At 34.5% G+C, this 18,208-nt stretch overlaps 1 protein-coding gene across 3 annotated transcripts in view; it reads left to right on the top strand.

Moving 5' to 3' along the window:
• Positions 1–18,208, top strand: part of KIAA0825 (KIAA0825 ortholog) — a 408,207-nt gene that overhangs the window by 64,144 nt on the left and 325,855 nt on the right. For all 3 annotated transcript variants that reach the window (XM_068535640.1, XM_068535641.1, XM_068535642.1), the window contains 2 exons: positions 12,379–12,547; positions 15,589–16,258. In XM_068535640.1, the coding sequence (XP_068391741.1) occupies positions 12,379–12,547; positions 15,589–16,258 (839 nt within the window). The remainder of the gene's footprint in view (positions 1–12,378; positions 12,548–15,588; positions 16,259–18,208) is intronic.

Genomic DNA, 18,208 nt, shown 5'->3' with positions numbered 1-18,208 from the left:
TGGGGGCCTGCAAAATGGTATTCTTATTTCCTATATTTCTGCTTTAAAGACCAGCTGTTCTTCATTATATTCTCATTACCTAAAACAGCCCTGGCAGAAAGTAGGCTAGAGGATGATCAATAAATGTGTTTGTTAGACATCTATTGTGTTTGCTTTAGCTTCAGCTAGTGTGAAGTTAGATGAGTAGAATGTGATAGTTTTCTTTTCCATTAAGTATTTTACATTATAAAAGTAATACATACTCAGGAAAAATTTCAGACGGTAGAGAAAGGCAGATATAAGGAAAAATTGAGTATGGCAGGGCAGAGATGAGGAAAAGTTTTCTTACTCTTCTGACTCTCCTAGTCTTGGTCTTCAGAGGTACCCTATATTAGTGAATTACTGTATAACTATCCAGAAATGTTCTCTACATATAGATGTGTGCACCCAAGAATATATCTCCCTTTTTACACAAATGGGAATTTGTGTATATGCTGCAATTAGATTTTTTTAACTTAATGTATTTTTAAAATCTCTCCATAGAACAAGCCAATTCCCTCTTGATGAGCATTTGCGTTATTTGCAGTCTTTCTGCTATTACTGCACACACACATGCATGTGTGTGTCCTTCCTTCCTTAAGAAAGTTTATGTGATGGTTTCTTAGAAGTTGTGCAATTAGCTGTTATAAAATTGTTCCACAGAAGTGCTGCAGCTGTCTTCTCTCCTGTCAGCAGTATATGAAACTGTATGCTATATGTCCTGCCTCCTCACAATGTGACCATATGTACTATTAAAACCCTCAGTTTGTTTGTAACTTGCAGTCAAATCTGTTGTCTGGCTTAGTGATTGAATTTATTGGGGCAATGGAGATAAAGATGTAAATCAGATGTGTTCCCAGATCTCTTCTGATTTTCATTATTATGTATGTTCTCCCTCTCTCTTCTTTTTTCTATCTCTTTCTCAGGAAGAGAATCAAGGGAATCATCACAGAGTAAATGCTGGTGCAGATTCCCTGCATTTCTCCTGATTTCAACTTTTGTGGTTTCATTGGGATAAGCCACATTCTGACTTTAGTAACTGTGCTGAATATGGAAGCTAGGCAAGCCTCCATAGATAAAAAAGAAAGCAAATTAACTTACTCTTGCTTGCCATGGGTATTAAACTGCCATGTCCTGATACCCCTATAGAACATTTCCAGGAAATGTTCTTTATGTTGTTAACACAGCCCTGTGCCACTTCCATTGAGCTCCCATCATCACTATAGTCTAGGGAAAGGGATCCGAAGTCAGATGTAAATTTAAGAATGAAAACTGTGCCTTGGGATATGATGCCAGGCTCACTACAGTACTGCCAGGACTACCCTGCCATTGACTGGAAGTTGGGGAGTATTTCACAATTGGTTGACTCTTTCGGGAGCGCTTCAGATTTTTTAGATTGGCACAGCCCTACACAGGGTCTGAACTTTCCTGAAGCAATCTGGACCATTCTAGAGCCTCTGTAAACTTATGTGGTAAGGATTGGTGATATAAAGCAACAAATAATGGAGGGTCCTAACTCTAAGGTTTCCTTTCATACTGTCTTCCTCAGAGAATAACTCCGAACAAAAGGAAGGTTGACAATAGATGGGAATCTTGGGAAGCTATTTCTGTAGTCCAGATGAGAGGTGATAAGATCCTGAGCCCTGTCTTTCACAGTAGGAATGGAAAGGGGAAGATTCATTTCAGAAAGACTTAATGAGAGTGTTGTTAACAGGATTTGGGGACAAGGATTTTTTTTCCTGAAAGTGTAGTTAAAACTTTTTGAAATAACCAAAACGTCTCTGAAATCGAAAATAGTTCAGCAAAAATATCTGATTTCTTACTACACTTTCATTAAAGTAGTTGTTTTATAAATCCTTTTCTCAGCCTTTTAAAAAATATTATCTAGAAATATCTTTGTCTCAGGAAAATAAGTTTTTATTTCATGGCTGACTTACGTTTTAATTACATACTAGTTTTTATACATCAGCCCTCTTCCCTAATAATTACTGTTAATTTCAAGGAATTTTAATAATCTCTTTAGATGAGCTAGACTTATCTAAAAACCAGAAAACTCTTATTTACCTCACAACTATTTCTTGGTGTTTTTAAACATATGATAGAATTGAAAAAGCCTTTTCCTTAGACTGAATTTATGTTGGTGAAAAGTATAAACAAGAGCACCAAAAATGTGAAAACTTAAAAAAATTTTTGTAATGTTTACATTTCCAATACTATAGAAATAGTCTTTAATCTCTGCCATTTTTGACACCTCTACCTTGATCTAAAAAAATAAGAATAAAAAATCTAACCTTCTATGAAAGCAAACCTATATGTTCTCTACAACCTTTACATCAAAGAAGTTCTAATAATTTTTACCAGTAGAACATACATTTTTTTCTCTTTGAACTTTTCTGTGACTGAATAATAAAGACTATGTGTTTTCCATCTTGTAAGAGTTTTTACAGTCAGCTTAAGTGCCAAGATTTTATGTCATAATTATTCTCTTTTTCTCAGTTCCTCTTCCTGTCCTCAACTACACCAGCCCAATATTAATCATCTGTTGTGCTGTTGTTGTTTAGTGCTGTCTGTTTAGTTATAGGACATCTCTGTCCTTTTGGAGTAAGATAGTGCATATATACATACACACATACATATATGCATAAGTGTAGTTGTGACCAAAAAAATAAATTCATATTTTTTATCATCCAGATATATATATTGATCATTATAAAGTGACATGGCAGTGAGATCAGATGATCAGCACTGAATTCTCAGGGGTCAGGGGTCAGGGACTTCTAAGCACAATGATTTCATTAGTTTTCTTAAAGCATCAATATCCTTGCATATAATCTCCTTTTCTACAGGGAAAAGCCTTTTCTACACCTCCCAGAGGCACGTTGAGTGGCTCCCTCCTGTTGTACTCTATTGTACTCGCTTAGCACGTCATACACACACCTCTTACCAAGTCTTACTGTAATGTAGTTATCCATTTACAGGCTTATCTCTCTCACTAGAAAGAATTCCTTTAGGGATGGGACCATGTCTTATTCATGTTTAGGCCCTTAGCATATATCACAGTGCCTACTACATATTCAGTATTCAGTTAATGTTTATCAAATATGCCTTCATTCAGTAAGTAATTTTCACACTCAAAGAACCTAGGATTGAATGTTGAATGAGAAAATTACCACAGATATCCTTTTAAAAAGCATACTGCATGTTGCATCTTAAAAATGGTTTATAAACTGATTTACACACAGCCTCTTGGTAATGCATCCACTTGCACACACCATTAACTTGGATAATTCAGTCATTATAATTAAAGCACGTTGGGGTACAAATTTATTAAGAAGTGTTGAGACATATGAAAAGGCATAAAGAGTACTATGATAAACATTCATGTGCCCACCATCCAGTTTAAGGAATAAAACATTACCACTAGTGCTAAAACTCACTATGTGCATCTCCCCAGTCTCATCCCACTTCCATCCCCACCCTGCATTTGGTGATGTTGCTCATTCCAGCACATTTCTTTTTTTTTTTTCAAATGTATGTATGTAAGTACGTATTTATTATTAAAGTATAGTTGATTTAAAATACTGTATTAGAGTAGAGGAACCAAGATTGCGGAGAAGAAGGACGTGCTCTCACTCCCTCTTGTGACAACACCAGAATCACAACTAGCTGCTGGACAATCATCGACAGGAAGACACTGGAACTCGCCAAAAACGATACCCCACATCTAAAGACAAAGGAGAAGCCACAATGAGATGGTAGGAGGGGCGCAATCCCAATAAAATCAAATCCCATAACTTCTGGGTGGGTGACTCACAAACTGGAGAACACTTATACCACAGAAGTCCACCCACTGGAGTGAAGGTTCTGAGCCCCACATCAGGCTTCCCAACCTGGGGGTCCGGCAATGGGAGGAGGAATTCCGAGAGAATCAGACTTTGGAGCCTAGTGGGAATTGATTGCAGGACTTTGACAGGACTGGGGGAAACAGAGACTCCACTCTTGGAGGGCACACACAAAGTAGTGTGCTTATCGGGACCCAGGGGAAGGAGCAGTGACGCCAGGGGAGACCGAACCAGACCTACCTGCTAGTGTTGGAGGGTCTCCTGTAGAGGTGGGGGGGTGGCTTGGCTCACCGTGGGGACAAGGACACTGGCAGCAGAAGTTCTGGGAAGTACTCCTTGGCGTGAGCCCTCCCAGAGTCTGTCATTAGCCCCACCAAAGAGCCCAGGGAGGGTCCAGTGTTGGGTTGCCTCAGGCCAAACAACCAACAGGGAGGGAACCCAGCCCCACCCATTAACAGTCAAGCAGATTAAAGTTTTACTGAGCTCTGCCCACCAGAGCAACAGTCAGCTCTATCCACCACCAGTCCCTCCCATCAGGAAACTTACACAAGCCTCTTAGATAGCCTCATCCACCAGAGGGCAGACAGCAGAAGCAAGAAGAACTACAATCCTGCAGCCTGTGGAACAAAAACCACATTCACAGAAAGATAGACAAGATGAAAAGGCAGAGGACTATGTACCAGATGAAGGAACAAGATAAAACCCCAGAAAAACACCTAAATGAAGTGGAGATAGGCAACCTTCCAGAAAAAGAATTCAGAAAAATGATAGTGAAGATGATCCAGGACCTCGGAAAAAGAATGTAGGCGAAGATCGAGCAGATTCAAGAAATGTTTAACAAAGACCTAGAAGTATTAAAGAACAAACAAATAGGGATGAACAATAAAATAACTGAAATGAAAACTACACTAGAAGGAATCAATAGCAGAATAACTGAGGCAGAAGAACGGATAAGTGACCTGGAAGACAGAATGGTGGAATTCACTGCTGTGGAACAGATTAAAGAAAAAAGAATGAAAAGAAATGAAGACAGTCTAAGAGACCTCTGGGATGACATTAAATGCAACAACATTCTCATTATAGGGGTCCCAGAAGGAGAAGAGAGAGAGAAAGGACCAGAGAAAATATTTGAGGAGATTATAGTCAAAAACTTCCCTAATATGGGAAAGGAAATAGACACCTAACTCCAGGAAGCACAGCGAGTCCCATACAGGATAAACCCAAGGAGAAACACGCCGAGACACATAGTAATCAAATTGGCAAAAATTAAAGACAAAGAAAAATTATTGAAAGCAGCAAGGGAAAAACGACAAATAATATACAAGGGAACTCCCATAAGGTTAACAGCTGATTTCTCAGCAGAAACTCTACAAGCCACAAGGGAGTGGCATGATATACTTAAAGTGATGAAAGGGAAGAACGTACAACCAAGATTACTCTACCCGGCAAGGATCTCATTTAGATTTGATGGAGAAATCAAAAGCTTTACAGACAAGCAAAAGCTAAGAGAATTCAGCACCACCAAACCAGCTCTACAACAAATGCTAAAGGAACTTCTGTAAGTGGGAAACACAAGAGAAGAAAAGGACCTACAAAAACAAACCCAAAACAATTAAGACAATGGTCATAGGAACATACATATCAATAATTACCTTAAACGTGAATGGATTAAATGCTCCAACCAAAAGACACAGGCTTGCTGAATGGATACAAAAACAAGACCCATATATATGCTGTCTACAAGAGACCCACTTCAGATCTAGGAACACATACAGACTGCAAGTGAGGGGATGGAAAAAGATATTCCATGCAAATGGAAATCAAAAGAAAGCTGGAGTAGCTATACTCATATCAGATAAAATAGACTTTAAAATAAAGAATGTTACAAAAGACAAGGAAGGACACTACATAATGATCAAGGGATCAATCCAAGAAGAAGATATAACAATTATAAATATATATGCACCCAACATAGGAGCACCTCAATACATAAGGCAACTGCTAACAGCTCTAAAAGAGGAAATCGACAGTAACACAGTAATAGTGGGGGACTTTAACCCCTCACTTACACCACTGGACAGATCATCCAAAATGAAAATAAATAAGGATACAGAAGCTTTAAATGGCACAATAGACCAGATAGATTTAATTGATATTTATAGGACATTCCATCCAAAAACAGCAGGTTACACTTTCTTCTCAAGTGCACATGGAACATTCTCCAAGATAGATCACATCTTGGGTCACAAATCAAGCCTCAGTAAAGTTAAGAAAATTGAAATCATATCAAGCATCTTTTCTGACCACAATGCTATGAGACTAGAAATGAATTACAGGGAAAAAAACGTAAAAAACACAAACACCTGGAGGCTAAACAATACGTTACTAAATAACCAAGAGATCGCTGAAGAAATCAAAGAGGAAATCAAAAAATACCTAGAGACAAATGACAATGAAAACACGACGATCCGAAACCTATGGGATGCAGCAAAAGCAGATCTAAGAGGGAATCTTATAGCTATACAAGCCTACCTCAAGAAACAAGAAAAATCTCAAATAAACAATCTAACCTTACACCTAAAGGAACTAGAGAAAGAACAAACAAAACCGAAAGTTAGCAGAAGGAAAGAAATCATAATGATCAGAGCAGAAATAAATGAAATAGAAACAAAGAAAACAATAGCAAAGATTGATTTTATTGAAAACTAAAAGCTGGTTCTTTGAGAAGATAAACAAAATTGATAAACCATTAGCCAGACTCATCAAGAAAAAGAGGGAGAGGACTCAAATCAATAAAATTAGAAATGAAAAATGAGAAGTTACAACAGACACCACAGAAATACAAAGCATCCTAAGAGACTACTAGAAGCAACTCTATGCCAATAAAATGGACCACCTGGAAGAAATGGACAAATTCTTAGAAAGGTATAACCTTCCAAGATTGCACCAGGAAGAAATAGAAAATATGAACAGACCAATCACACGTAATGAAATTGAAACTGTGATTAAAATTCTTGCAAGAAACAAAAGTCCAGGACCAGATGGCTTCACAGGTGAATTCTATCAAACATTTAGAGAAGAGCTAACATATATCCTTCTCAAACTCTTCCAAAAAATTGCAGAGGAAGGAACACTCCCAAACTCATTCTATGAGGCCACCATCACCCTGATACCAAAACCAGACAAAGACACTACAAAAAAAGAAAATTACAGACCAATATCACTGATGAATATAGATGCAAATATCCTCAAAAAAATACTAGCAAACAGAATCCAACAACACATTAAAAGGATCATACACATGATCAAGTGGGATTTATCCCAGGGATGCAAGGATTCTTCAGTATACTCAAATCAATCAATGTGATACACCATATTAACAAATTGAAGAATAAAACCCATGTGATCATCTCAATAGATGCAGAAAAAGCTTTTGACAAAATTCAACACCCATTTATGATAAAAACTCTCCAGAAAGTGGGCATAGAGGGAACCTACCTCAACATAATAAAGGCCATATACGACAAACCCACAGCAAACATCATTCTCAATGGTGAAAAACTGAAAGCATTTCCTCTAAGATCAGGAACAAAACAAGGATGTCTACTCTCACCATTGTTATTCAATATAGTTTTGGAAGTCCTAGCCACGGCAATCAGAGAAGAAAAAGAAATAAAAGGAATACAACTTGGAAAAGAAGAAGTAAAACTGTCACTGTTTGCGGATGACATGATACTATACATAGAGAATCCTAAAAATGCCACCAGAAAACTACTAGAGCTAATCAATGAATTTGGTAAAGTTGCAGGATACAAAATTAATGCACAGAAATCTCTTGCATTCTTATACACTAATGATGAAAAATCTGAAAGAGAAATTAAGGAAACACTCCCATTTACCATTGCAAGAAAAAGAATAAAATACCTAGGAATAAACCTACCTAGGGAGACAAAAGACCTGTATGCAGAAAGCTGTAAGACACTGATGAAAGAAATTAAAGACGATACCAACAGATGGAGAGATATACCATGTTCTTGGAATGGAAGAATCAATACTGTGAAAATGACTATACTACCCAAAGCAATCTACAGATTCAATGCAATCCCTATCAAATTACCAATGGCATTTTTTACGGAACTAGAACAAAAAATCTTAAAATTTGTATGCAGACACAGATGACCCCAAATAGCCAAAGCAGTCCTGAGGGGAAAAAGCGGAGCTGGAGGAATCAGTCTCCCTGACTTCAGACTATACTCCAAAGCTACATTATTCAAGACAATATGGTACTGGCACAAAAACAGAAACATACATCAATGGAACAAGATAGAAAGCCCAGAGATAATTCCACGCACCTATGGTCAACTAATCTATGACAAAGGCGGCATATACAATGGAGAAAAGACAGTCTCTTCAATAAATGGTGTTGGGAAAACTGGACAGCTACATGTAAAAGAATGAAATTAGAACACTCCCTAACACCATACACAAAAATAAACTCAAAATGGATTCAAGACCTAAATGTAAGACCGAACACTATAAAACTCTTAGAGGAAAGCATAGGAAGAACACTCTATGACATAAATCACAGCAAGATCTTTTTTGATCCACCTCCTAGAGTAATGGAAATAAAAACAAAAATAAACAAATGGGACCTAATGAAACTTCAAAGCTTTTGCACAGCAAAGGAAACCATAAACAAGACAAAAAGACAACCCTCAGAATGGGAGAAAATATTTGCAAACGAATCAACGGACAAAGGATTAATCTCCAAAATATATAAATAGCTCATGCAGCTCAATATTAAAGAAACAAACAATCCAATCTAAAAATGGAAAGAAGACCTAAATAGACATTTCTCCAAAGAAGACATACAGATGGCCAAGAAGCACATGAAAAGCCGCTCAACATCACTAATTATTAGAGAAATGCAAATCAAAACTACAATGAGGTATCACCTCACACCAGTTAGAATGGGCATCATCAGAAAATCTACAAATAACAAATGCTGGAGAGGGTGTGTAGAAAAGGAACCCTCTTGCACTGTTGGTGGGAATGTAAATTGATACAGCCACTATGGAGAACAGTATGGAGGTTCCTTAAAAAACTAAAAATAGAATTACCATATGATCCAGCAATCCCACTACTGGACATATACCCAGAGAAAACCATAATTCAGAAGGACACATGCACCCCAATGTTCATTGCAGCACTATTTACAATAGCCAGGTCATGGAAGCAATGTAAATGCCCATCGACAGACGAATGGATAAAGAAGATGTGCTACATATATACAATGTAATATTACTCAGCCATAAAAAGGAACGAAATTGAGTCATTTGTTGAGACGTGGATGGATCTAGAGACTGTCATACAGAGTGAAGTAAGTCAGAAAGAGGAAAACATATCGTATATTAATGCATGTATGTGGAACCTAGAAAAATGGTACAGATGAACCAGTTTGCAGGGCAGAAGTTGAGACACAGATGTAGAGAACAGACGTATGGACACCAAGGGGGGAAAGCCGCGGGAGGGGTGGGGATGGTGGTGTGCTGAATTGGGCGATTGGGATTGACATGTATACACTGATGTGTATAAAATTGATGACTAATAAGAACCTGCTGTATAAAAAAATACATAAAATAAAATTCATAAAATAAAATAAAATAAAATACTGTATTAGTTTCAGGTGTACATCACAGTGATTCAGCATTTTTATAGATTGTACTCCTTTTTCCAGCACATTTTTTTACACTTTTACTACATATTTTTATAATCCTGAACAACATGTAGGGTCATATGGCATGTTTTCAAACTATCGTATGGTTTGTATTCATTTATACCTTTTTTCCTCTCAACATTACATTTGTTAGATTCATCTATGTTGATAACTGTATTTCTAGTTTATTTTCATGACTATTTCACTGAATGAATATAACTATTCTCGTATTGATGGACATTTAGGGTATTTTCAGTGGTATTAATATTACAAATAAAGTTAAGAATATGCTTTTACAAAGTCCTTGCTAAGCCAACTAATGGTGTAAATTTGAGAATTTAAACTGTTTAGGGCAGAGATTCTACATCTACATTAGACTTTTGACATTTTTAGTTAATAAATGTGCTAACTGGATTTCTATTTGCCGAATTACCTTGGTTATATTTTCACGACTGACCGTGTTTCTAAAGAAAATTAGAAGAAACTTACAGTAAAATAGAAAACACTTAAACCAGAATAAAGAGAAGTATCATGTTATTTCTGAAAAGCTAGATCAAGATCTTGCATCATTTAAGTCTGAGGATATATATAGACCTCCTCCCACCCAAGATCACCATCTCCATCAGCAATGTTACTACACATATATGAAAATAATATGTTACCTTTTAGATGTTGAAAATTAATTTTTAAATTAATTTTGACCTCAGTTAAAGAAGATAAATTGCCAAACTGATATTCATCTTAAATTTTGAAAATATTCATTTTGAATAATAATCAGGCGATAAATCTCTAGACTTCAGACTTTTAAAGCAAGATGTATAGACAGTGGTGAATGGCAGAATGACAAGATATTTAGCCACATAAAAACAAAATCAGGTACAGGTGAATTCTGTCATTTTAAAACTTGTGACAAAATGATTTTAAAAGCCAGCTCAACTGTCTTAGTTTGTATCAATGAGGGAGGTCCTCTGAAATGCAACTGCTCAATCCCTTTATCAGTGTTTGGACAAATTACTAAAATATCTAGCTCTCTGAAGGCTTTACTCTATTTATAAGTTGTAGTTATTGGCCTCTACCCAGATTCACATGTTAGAGATTAGCCTAAAAGCTGAGTCTTGATTGAAATAGATTTAGGCAGACTAACGGCTGAGCCTTTCCAATTCACATTGCTGTAATCTATTAGGTTTGACTGAGTGAGACACAGGAGGATGCTATAATAAAAACCTTTGATAACCAGTCCCTAGAGTCAAGGTGTGTGCTTTGGGCATCGTGTTTCTCAGTCCATAGAAGTGCTTACGTAAATTAAGAAAATATATACCAATCTGTGTCAGACTTAGAACTGGTATTCCTGAGTAAGACTGTCTCATCAGGAAACTGAGTGGCCTGTGGCCTAAGGAGGTATTGTTTTTCTTGCAAGTTCTTTGTTTTCATGAAAAGGCTCTTTGATTCTCATAATGTATTTGTTTCAAGGTAATTTAGTTTGAATTTGCTCATGCTCAGAAGTCTCCTGAAAAATCTTTCCTTAATGTTTTACAGTGTATGTTTTATATGCAACCAATACCTTATACGAATTTCGAAGAAGAGAATTTCATATGACATCAATTTTAATCATCAGAGCTTGGTTTCCAAAGCCTCCGTGTTTCTATCACATGGAATCGATAATTAATAGCAATGATATTTTCAAAACAGTAGTGACCTTTTTAGGAACAGATGTTTCTTAATACTATTAAGAGGCAAATGCATAACTTGTCAGTTTGGGGTGAAGGGATTCAGCTTCAAAATAATTTTCCTGTTTATAAGCTTTCTTGCAGTTTAGATATGCTGCCATCAGGTGGTAGTAATATGTCATATCCATGTGGCTCCACAGATGACATTACGCTTAAGGTCACCAGTTTACTCCACAAAGATTTATGATAATTAATGCACAGATTTTTAAATGAAAATTAAAATAAAATAGTACATCTTTTTAGTTTCAGAGCTAAGGATACTTTTAACGGAATTTAAAAAACATATATATATTGGAAGATGCAGTTGGGCATGTTTCCTCTGTTTATTTATTTATTTATTTGTAAATGAAGAGTTTCATCTTATGCCTTCAAAAAATTTAGAAAATATAGAAAAGTAAAATTAAAAACACCAAATTTCATCACCCAGGGGTAATTGCTATTAACCTTTTGTTTCATTTCCTTCCAGTCTTTTTTTTTTAACATGCAATCTTTAGCATGTTTTTTGGGTTTTTTTTTTTTTGGAGTAGAGTTTGATGGCAGGAAAAGGTACTTAGCTGTAGTAACAGTGTATATATAGCATGTATCTTTTACAACTTTTAAAATTATAAGTTCTTTGTAACTTTTGTGATTTCTTAATATTGCATTGATTGAGGTTTTCCATAATTTATATAGTCATTCACGTATTAGTATATAGTGTATGTTTCTGATTTCAGTCATCAAGAATATTTTATCTCTGTCTTCCGTCCACTGCTTATCAAGAGGATCATTATTGCATTGCATCTGTACTTGATTTTTGATTTAACACAAAAGAATTTCTAATTCATCTTTGAGTAGCTAGATATGTTTCCTCTATTGCATTTGAAATGAAACGGCCAGAAAATTTGAGCATTCAGTTTTCAATTATGAATGAAAATATATAGTTTCTTTGTTACTATTTTCATATATGAATGTTTTATAATTTTTTAAATTTTTTGCCACCAGGTACTGCATATAAACATTTCAGGATCTGTGATATTATGAGACAAAGCCATTACCTACTTCCTACCAAAGTAATTTTTTCTTTTCTTTTTTATAGCATAGAACACTGCATTAAAGAAATACAGTCTGAAGTTAACAAACACTGTCCAGATGTGCAGCTACGAACAACAACTGACTGTTTTGAATGGCTAAATAATTATAATTATAATTCATCCAAGTCACCATCCATTCCCCATGGAAATATGATAAAATTTCTCAAAGCACTGGTAAAAAAAAAAAAAAAATAGAATCTTTGTTTTAACAGTGGAGTGGGGTGGGTGAACATGGAATACATTTCATTCAATTTCTATATGTAAATATTTATTCCATTGACCATATTAGCCTGCCATATCTAGGGGTTGGGTTTGTGTTTTGTTTCTATATCCTCAATGGAATCCAGTGAGCTATGTGTTTTTATTTTTCACTATGATTTTTATAAAATGAGGTTTTACATAAATGGACATTAAACGGTATAATTCCTGAGGGATTTGTGGTGTGATGTATACCATATTAACACCACAAAATGTACTGAAATGTACCACGATTGTCTATCAGAAAAGTTGGTATCTATTACATTTTGTGTCCCTTCACAGCTACTCATTTTCTTGTGCTCATTACTAAGCACAATAAGATCATCATCAGTTGTATCTATTAAGTAGCCTTGTCCATTATTCCCTTCATCCCCAACCTGCAGGCATATCCAGTTCTTTTCAATCAAGGCAGCAATTTATAGGACACTGTTAATTGATGGAGAATTATTACATTGGTCATTCTTGGATACTGACCACCCTCTATGTTAGAGAGGTTTTTGTAGCCTTCAATAAGAAATACTTATTTTATTACACCTGTATCTACAAGGGTAGCTAGCTTCCAAAAACTAGAGAAACAGCACAATTGTTAGAAAACAGGATTTCTGTAGCTACGGTTTTAACTTAATTTAGGGAAAAAAGGCACTGTTCTTGTGTAAACATCAAACATTGACTAAGGCAGATGTGGAAAATATCTTGAGGGTGTAGATGGGTTAGGATGACAGAATCAGATGAAAATAATTTTTGGCTATTGTTATTATTGCAGATGTCTCTTTAATGTTTACAAAGTAGTAAAAGAGAGAGAAAGGAAGATTATGTGCCCTGAAGGCTTATTCTTTTAAGAAAATCCTCTCACCCATTATCTCTTGAAGGTGGAGGCTTGAAGAATAAATATGGATATAGTTATTCCTTTAATTTCTATTAAGAGCCATGTGTAATGAATTTCATTAATATTGATATAATAATGCTTTCTCATTTAATTAAAAGCAAAAGCTTTTAATTATCTTTTCATCTGTCACACATAAGTCATTCTCTATTCACTGCAGGGCAAAGGCCGCCTTAGTTTTGCTCAAATTCATTAGACTGATAGGCCTCTTCCAGACCTAGGTGTTTTAACATAATTGATCATGTTATTTTGAGAAAAGAACCACATTATTAAAACAGATCCAGATTAAAATGACCTTGTCAAGTTTTTACATGCTGAAAGTGTCAATCTTGACAGAATTTTTTTCATACATCTATTTTTTTTTCCATAGAAAGTTTTTATTTATTAATTATCTAACTAAATAAGAAACAGAGGTTCTCATTATGGCAGTTGTATGAAGTCATTTTCAAAATTTAAGCAATCATACTTAACACATGTTCACATGTTTTAAATCTATCATTCTTTAAATGTTTGCTTGATCAACTCTTTACAGTTATTGACTGATTTAGAGAAACCCAAGTCTGAGGCACTAATATGACCACTTTGCTCTATAGAATTTACCATAATGCTGGTGTTCTGGACTCTATCTAAGGACATTTATTTTCCAGAAGTATCAAAAGAACTAAATAAAAAGGAAGAGAGAAAGTGGAGCTTCAGAAAAGTCAATTCACTTTTTGGTTCTCTAGAGTGTAGTAGAAAGAACGTGGATGAGGAGAATGAAACCAGGCATCCATTCTTGGTTCTGTGCTTTATTGTGTGTGACATTTGGAAAGTAACTTAAACACACTGCACTTTAGTGTCCTTATCTGTAAATTGGGGTTTTAAGTATCTATGTCACAGAGTTTTCATTATGAAGAAGTCAGAGACTGCATCAAAAAATGCTTTTTATATAATAAACTACTACGTAGATATTAGGCATTATTATTTATTACAGACAGAACATTAAATTAGAGATCACAATGCTTAGAATGACTGAGAGAGAGCCCTGGAATTTGTCTAGGAGTTGTTCATTTTTTCTGAGTCACACATAATACCTTTGTCAATAGGTAATTTCCAAGCTGGCCTGATTTTATACCGCTTGAACCTTGCTTCTGTTTTTTGTTTTTTGTTGTTTTTTTTTTTAAATAATCAGCTTGTTGCTACTTAGAGAATATAAGCTAATTTCAGTACTACCTGAAATAGACATAATTAGGAGAGTCAGCATGTAAGGAGAATTTGTGCATGTAATTCAAAGTCCAAAAACAAAGTAAATTTTTGTCCCTTTTCTATTCCTAATTACACCTACTATTGTTTCTGTCAGTTAACACAGAAAATATTAAAAAATTTTTCTTATGTTTTGAGGAACAATTCTGAGAGTATTTTTTCCCATTTTGAGTTGGTTATTTCTTTGGAGAGAACTGAAATATTCTCAGATTACTTTCCAAAGTAAAATCTTTCTTAACATGACTCTCAAAAAGGAATTTAAATGAAAGTTAAAGTCTTTAAATGTATTAACTTTTATTTCTCAGGATGGCAGCTATTAGTAAGCCCTAGGCACATACTGTGTTTAAAGGTCTCTGTTCTCTATGTTCATTTGGGAATTTATAATAATAAGTATACTCATTCAGGCATGAAAATTATCTACTAGATATTAATTAGGGGCATGATCTTAAATTTATTTCGTCTTAGGAGTACATTTCAGTCGATATTTTACTATAGATTTTTATTTAGAATTTTTAAGCTAAAGCTTCCATACAGCTCAGGTTATAACAGGAATGGATAACAACGAGGGCTAAAAACTATGTGTCGAGAAATCTAATTGAAAAATTAGTTCATCACCTGGGCTTTACAAAATTTAACAGACCATAAAGATAATATTCTAAAATGTCTGAATAGATTAACTTTCAAATGCAAAAAGGTTTTTTTTGAAAACATCATAGTATTGATTCTAAATTGAAATGAATTATTATGAAATTCTGTATGATTGTAGAAATCATTTCTTCCTGCTACTCTTATAGTTAATCACATCTCTAACATTATAATTTACTTTTATTAGCAAGATTTGTTGAAGAATGAACAAAATCAAGAAGAAACGGTATTGGATTTACTTTGGGACCTCTCCTGCCACAGCAGTGTTTCCCTCCCATCCACTCTAAGTGGAACATCTTTCCATTTCCTCTCTAGTACTTCTCTTCATTCTGTTGAAGATCATTCCTCTATGGATGTAAAGTCTATATGGGATGATATAAGACTACATCTTCGACGCTTCTTAGTGAGCAGATTACAAACTCACAATGAAATAAACAATTCACAGCAAAAAATTTTGTTGAAAAAGCAATGCATACAACGACTCTTATTTCTTTATCCAGAATCAGAAGTAACAATCAAGTACCAAAACATACAGAGTAAGCTGTTGACTAAACTTCTGCAGAACTGTTTTCCTTCTTACAGCAGAGAAGCAAATTTAGACATAATAGCTGATGGATACCAAGGTACAATGCTTAAGTTATACTCAATGATAAAAGAGGATTTTAACATACTACGTGAAATTTTAGCTCCATCCTCAACAGTGAAATTCATTAAAGAAACTTACCTGGATACTGTTACAGAAGAAATGGCAAAATTTCTTGAAAATTTTTGTGAGCTGCAGTTCAAAGAAAGTGCTGTCCGTGTGATTAAAACAAGCAAGAGCTCCAGCAGGCATAGAGGAGCAGTGCATGCTTTGGGTTAGTGATTTTTTACATTTCTGTTTGGTTTAACTTAAACCTTTTGATATCTTTAATTTTCTTTTTTTTTTGAATTTTTGAATTTTATTTGTTTATTTTTATACAGCAGGTTCTTATTATTTATCTATTTTATACATATTAGTGTATACATGTCAATCCCAGTCTCCCAATTCATCCTACCACCACCACCACCCCACTACCCCCCCACCACTTTCCCCCCTTGGTGTCCATACGTTTGTTCTCTGCATCTGTGTCTCTATTTCTGCCCTGCAAACTGGTTCATCTGTACCATTTTTCTAGGTTCCACATATATGTGTTAATATACGATATTTGTTTTTCTCTTTCTGACTTACTTCACTCTGTATGACAATCTCTAGATCCATCCACATCTACAAATGACCCAATTTTGTTCCTTTTTATGCCTGAGTAATATTCCATTGTATATATGTACCACATCTTCTTTATCCATTCGTCTGTCGATGGGCATTTAGGTTGCTTCCATGACCTGGCTATTGTAAATAGTGCTGCAATGAACATTGGGGTGCATGTGTCTTTTTGAATTATGGTTTTCTCAGGGTATATGCCCAGTAGTGGGATAGCTGGGTCATATGGTCATTCTATTTTTAGTTTTTTTAAGGAACCTCCATACTGTTCTCCATGGTGGCTGTATCAATCTACATTCCCACCAACAGTGCAAGAGGGTTCTCTTTTCTCCACACCCTCTCCAGTATTGATATCTTTAATTTTCTAACTTTTCTATTTGGTTAAACTTAATTGCAAATTTGAAAATAAATCAGAAAATAAATGTTGTGAAATTCTCCACTACACGTTTCTCTTATGCATTTCTTTTTCTGTAAGTATAGTAATAGAAGTGTGTTCTTTCCTGTCATTTAAATTATTAAAGATATTGGAAATGTAAGTCAGAAATATTACCAATAAGACTTTCAGTTTTTTAATGACATAAATTATTGGGTGGAACCATATATATATATATATATAACAGAAAAGTTTAATTTTTAACCCATTGTATCTTCCAGAGCTGAAGCATTATTAAGTAAAAAGAATTGTTGAATACTTGTTGAAATTTTTATTAATGAAAATTGGAAGTTTAAAATTGTAATATTTTAGTCAGCCAATGCCAATATGGCCCTATTATGAAATACTAATTATAAAATTCTATATTATAATTGGTGTGGAAGCATAGCATTAACTACAGCTGATTTTTAAAGTTCCTCTAATGTTGTTCCTATAAGAATATATATAATAAAAGAGGATTTGAAGATTCCTAATTTTATTCAAAATATAAAAGATAAAAGAATCTATTATGATATAATAAATTTTTCTTGTCATCATTTTAATTTCCTACCAGTGAAGAAAAATTAAGGTAAAAAATATGATTATTTTGAAAATTATGATTACTCATGCTTTACATAGAATGCTGAGGTATGTTTCTAAATAGGTTCATAAACTATATTTTTTAATTATTTGAAAATTATCATTTGGTGAATTGCTATTTTTGAATTTATGATCATTTCATAAAAATTTCCATAACTCACTATATTTTTACTTACCTTCCTTAATAAAATACCACAATACCAATTTGCTCTGATATATGAATATGAATATATTATATGAATATGATATATGAATTTTCAAATAATTTAATGTTTTGTCTTAGAATTTTTATTTTCTTCAGGAAGCTGTGTCACATCACAGAACAGAGATGCATCAGCCAAGTTTAGGTTACAGCAGAATACAAAATCAGTTAATTTAGGAACATTACAATTTTGCTCAAAGTAAATAGATTTTCATTTTAATTATTACATAAATTTTAAATGCATTTTCATAAGTGTACTTATTTTCTGTAATTTTTATGTCCTCTCAAAAAGTTTATGCTTACTTGTAAAGTACTTTCAACATGATAGTTTTATATGTGCTAAATACAGTTTA

Source organism: Eschrichtius robustus, chromosome 2 (genome assembly GCF_028021215.1).
Source record: "Eschrichtius robustus isolate mEscRob2 chromosome 2, mEscRob2.pri, whole genome shotgun sequence".
NCBI classification, from domain to species: Eukaryota; Metazoa; Chordata; class Mammalia; order Artiodactyla; family Eschrichtiidae; genus Eschrichtius; species Eschrichtius robustus.
Note: the sequence above shows the minus strand (reverse complement) of the source record. Positions and strands in the feature narration are given on the sequence as shown.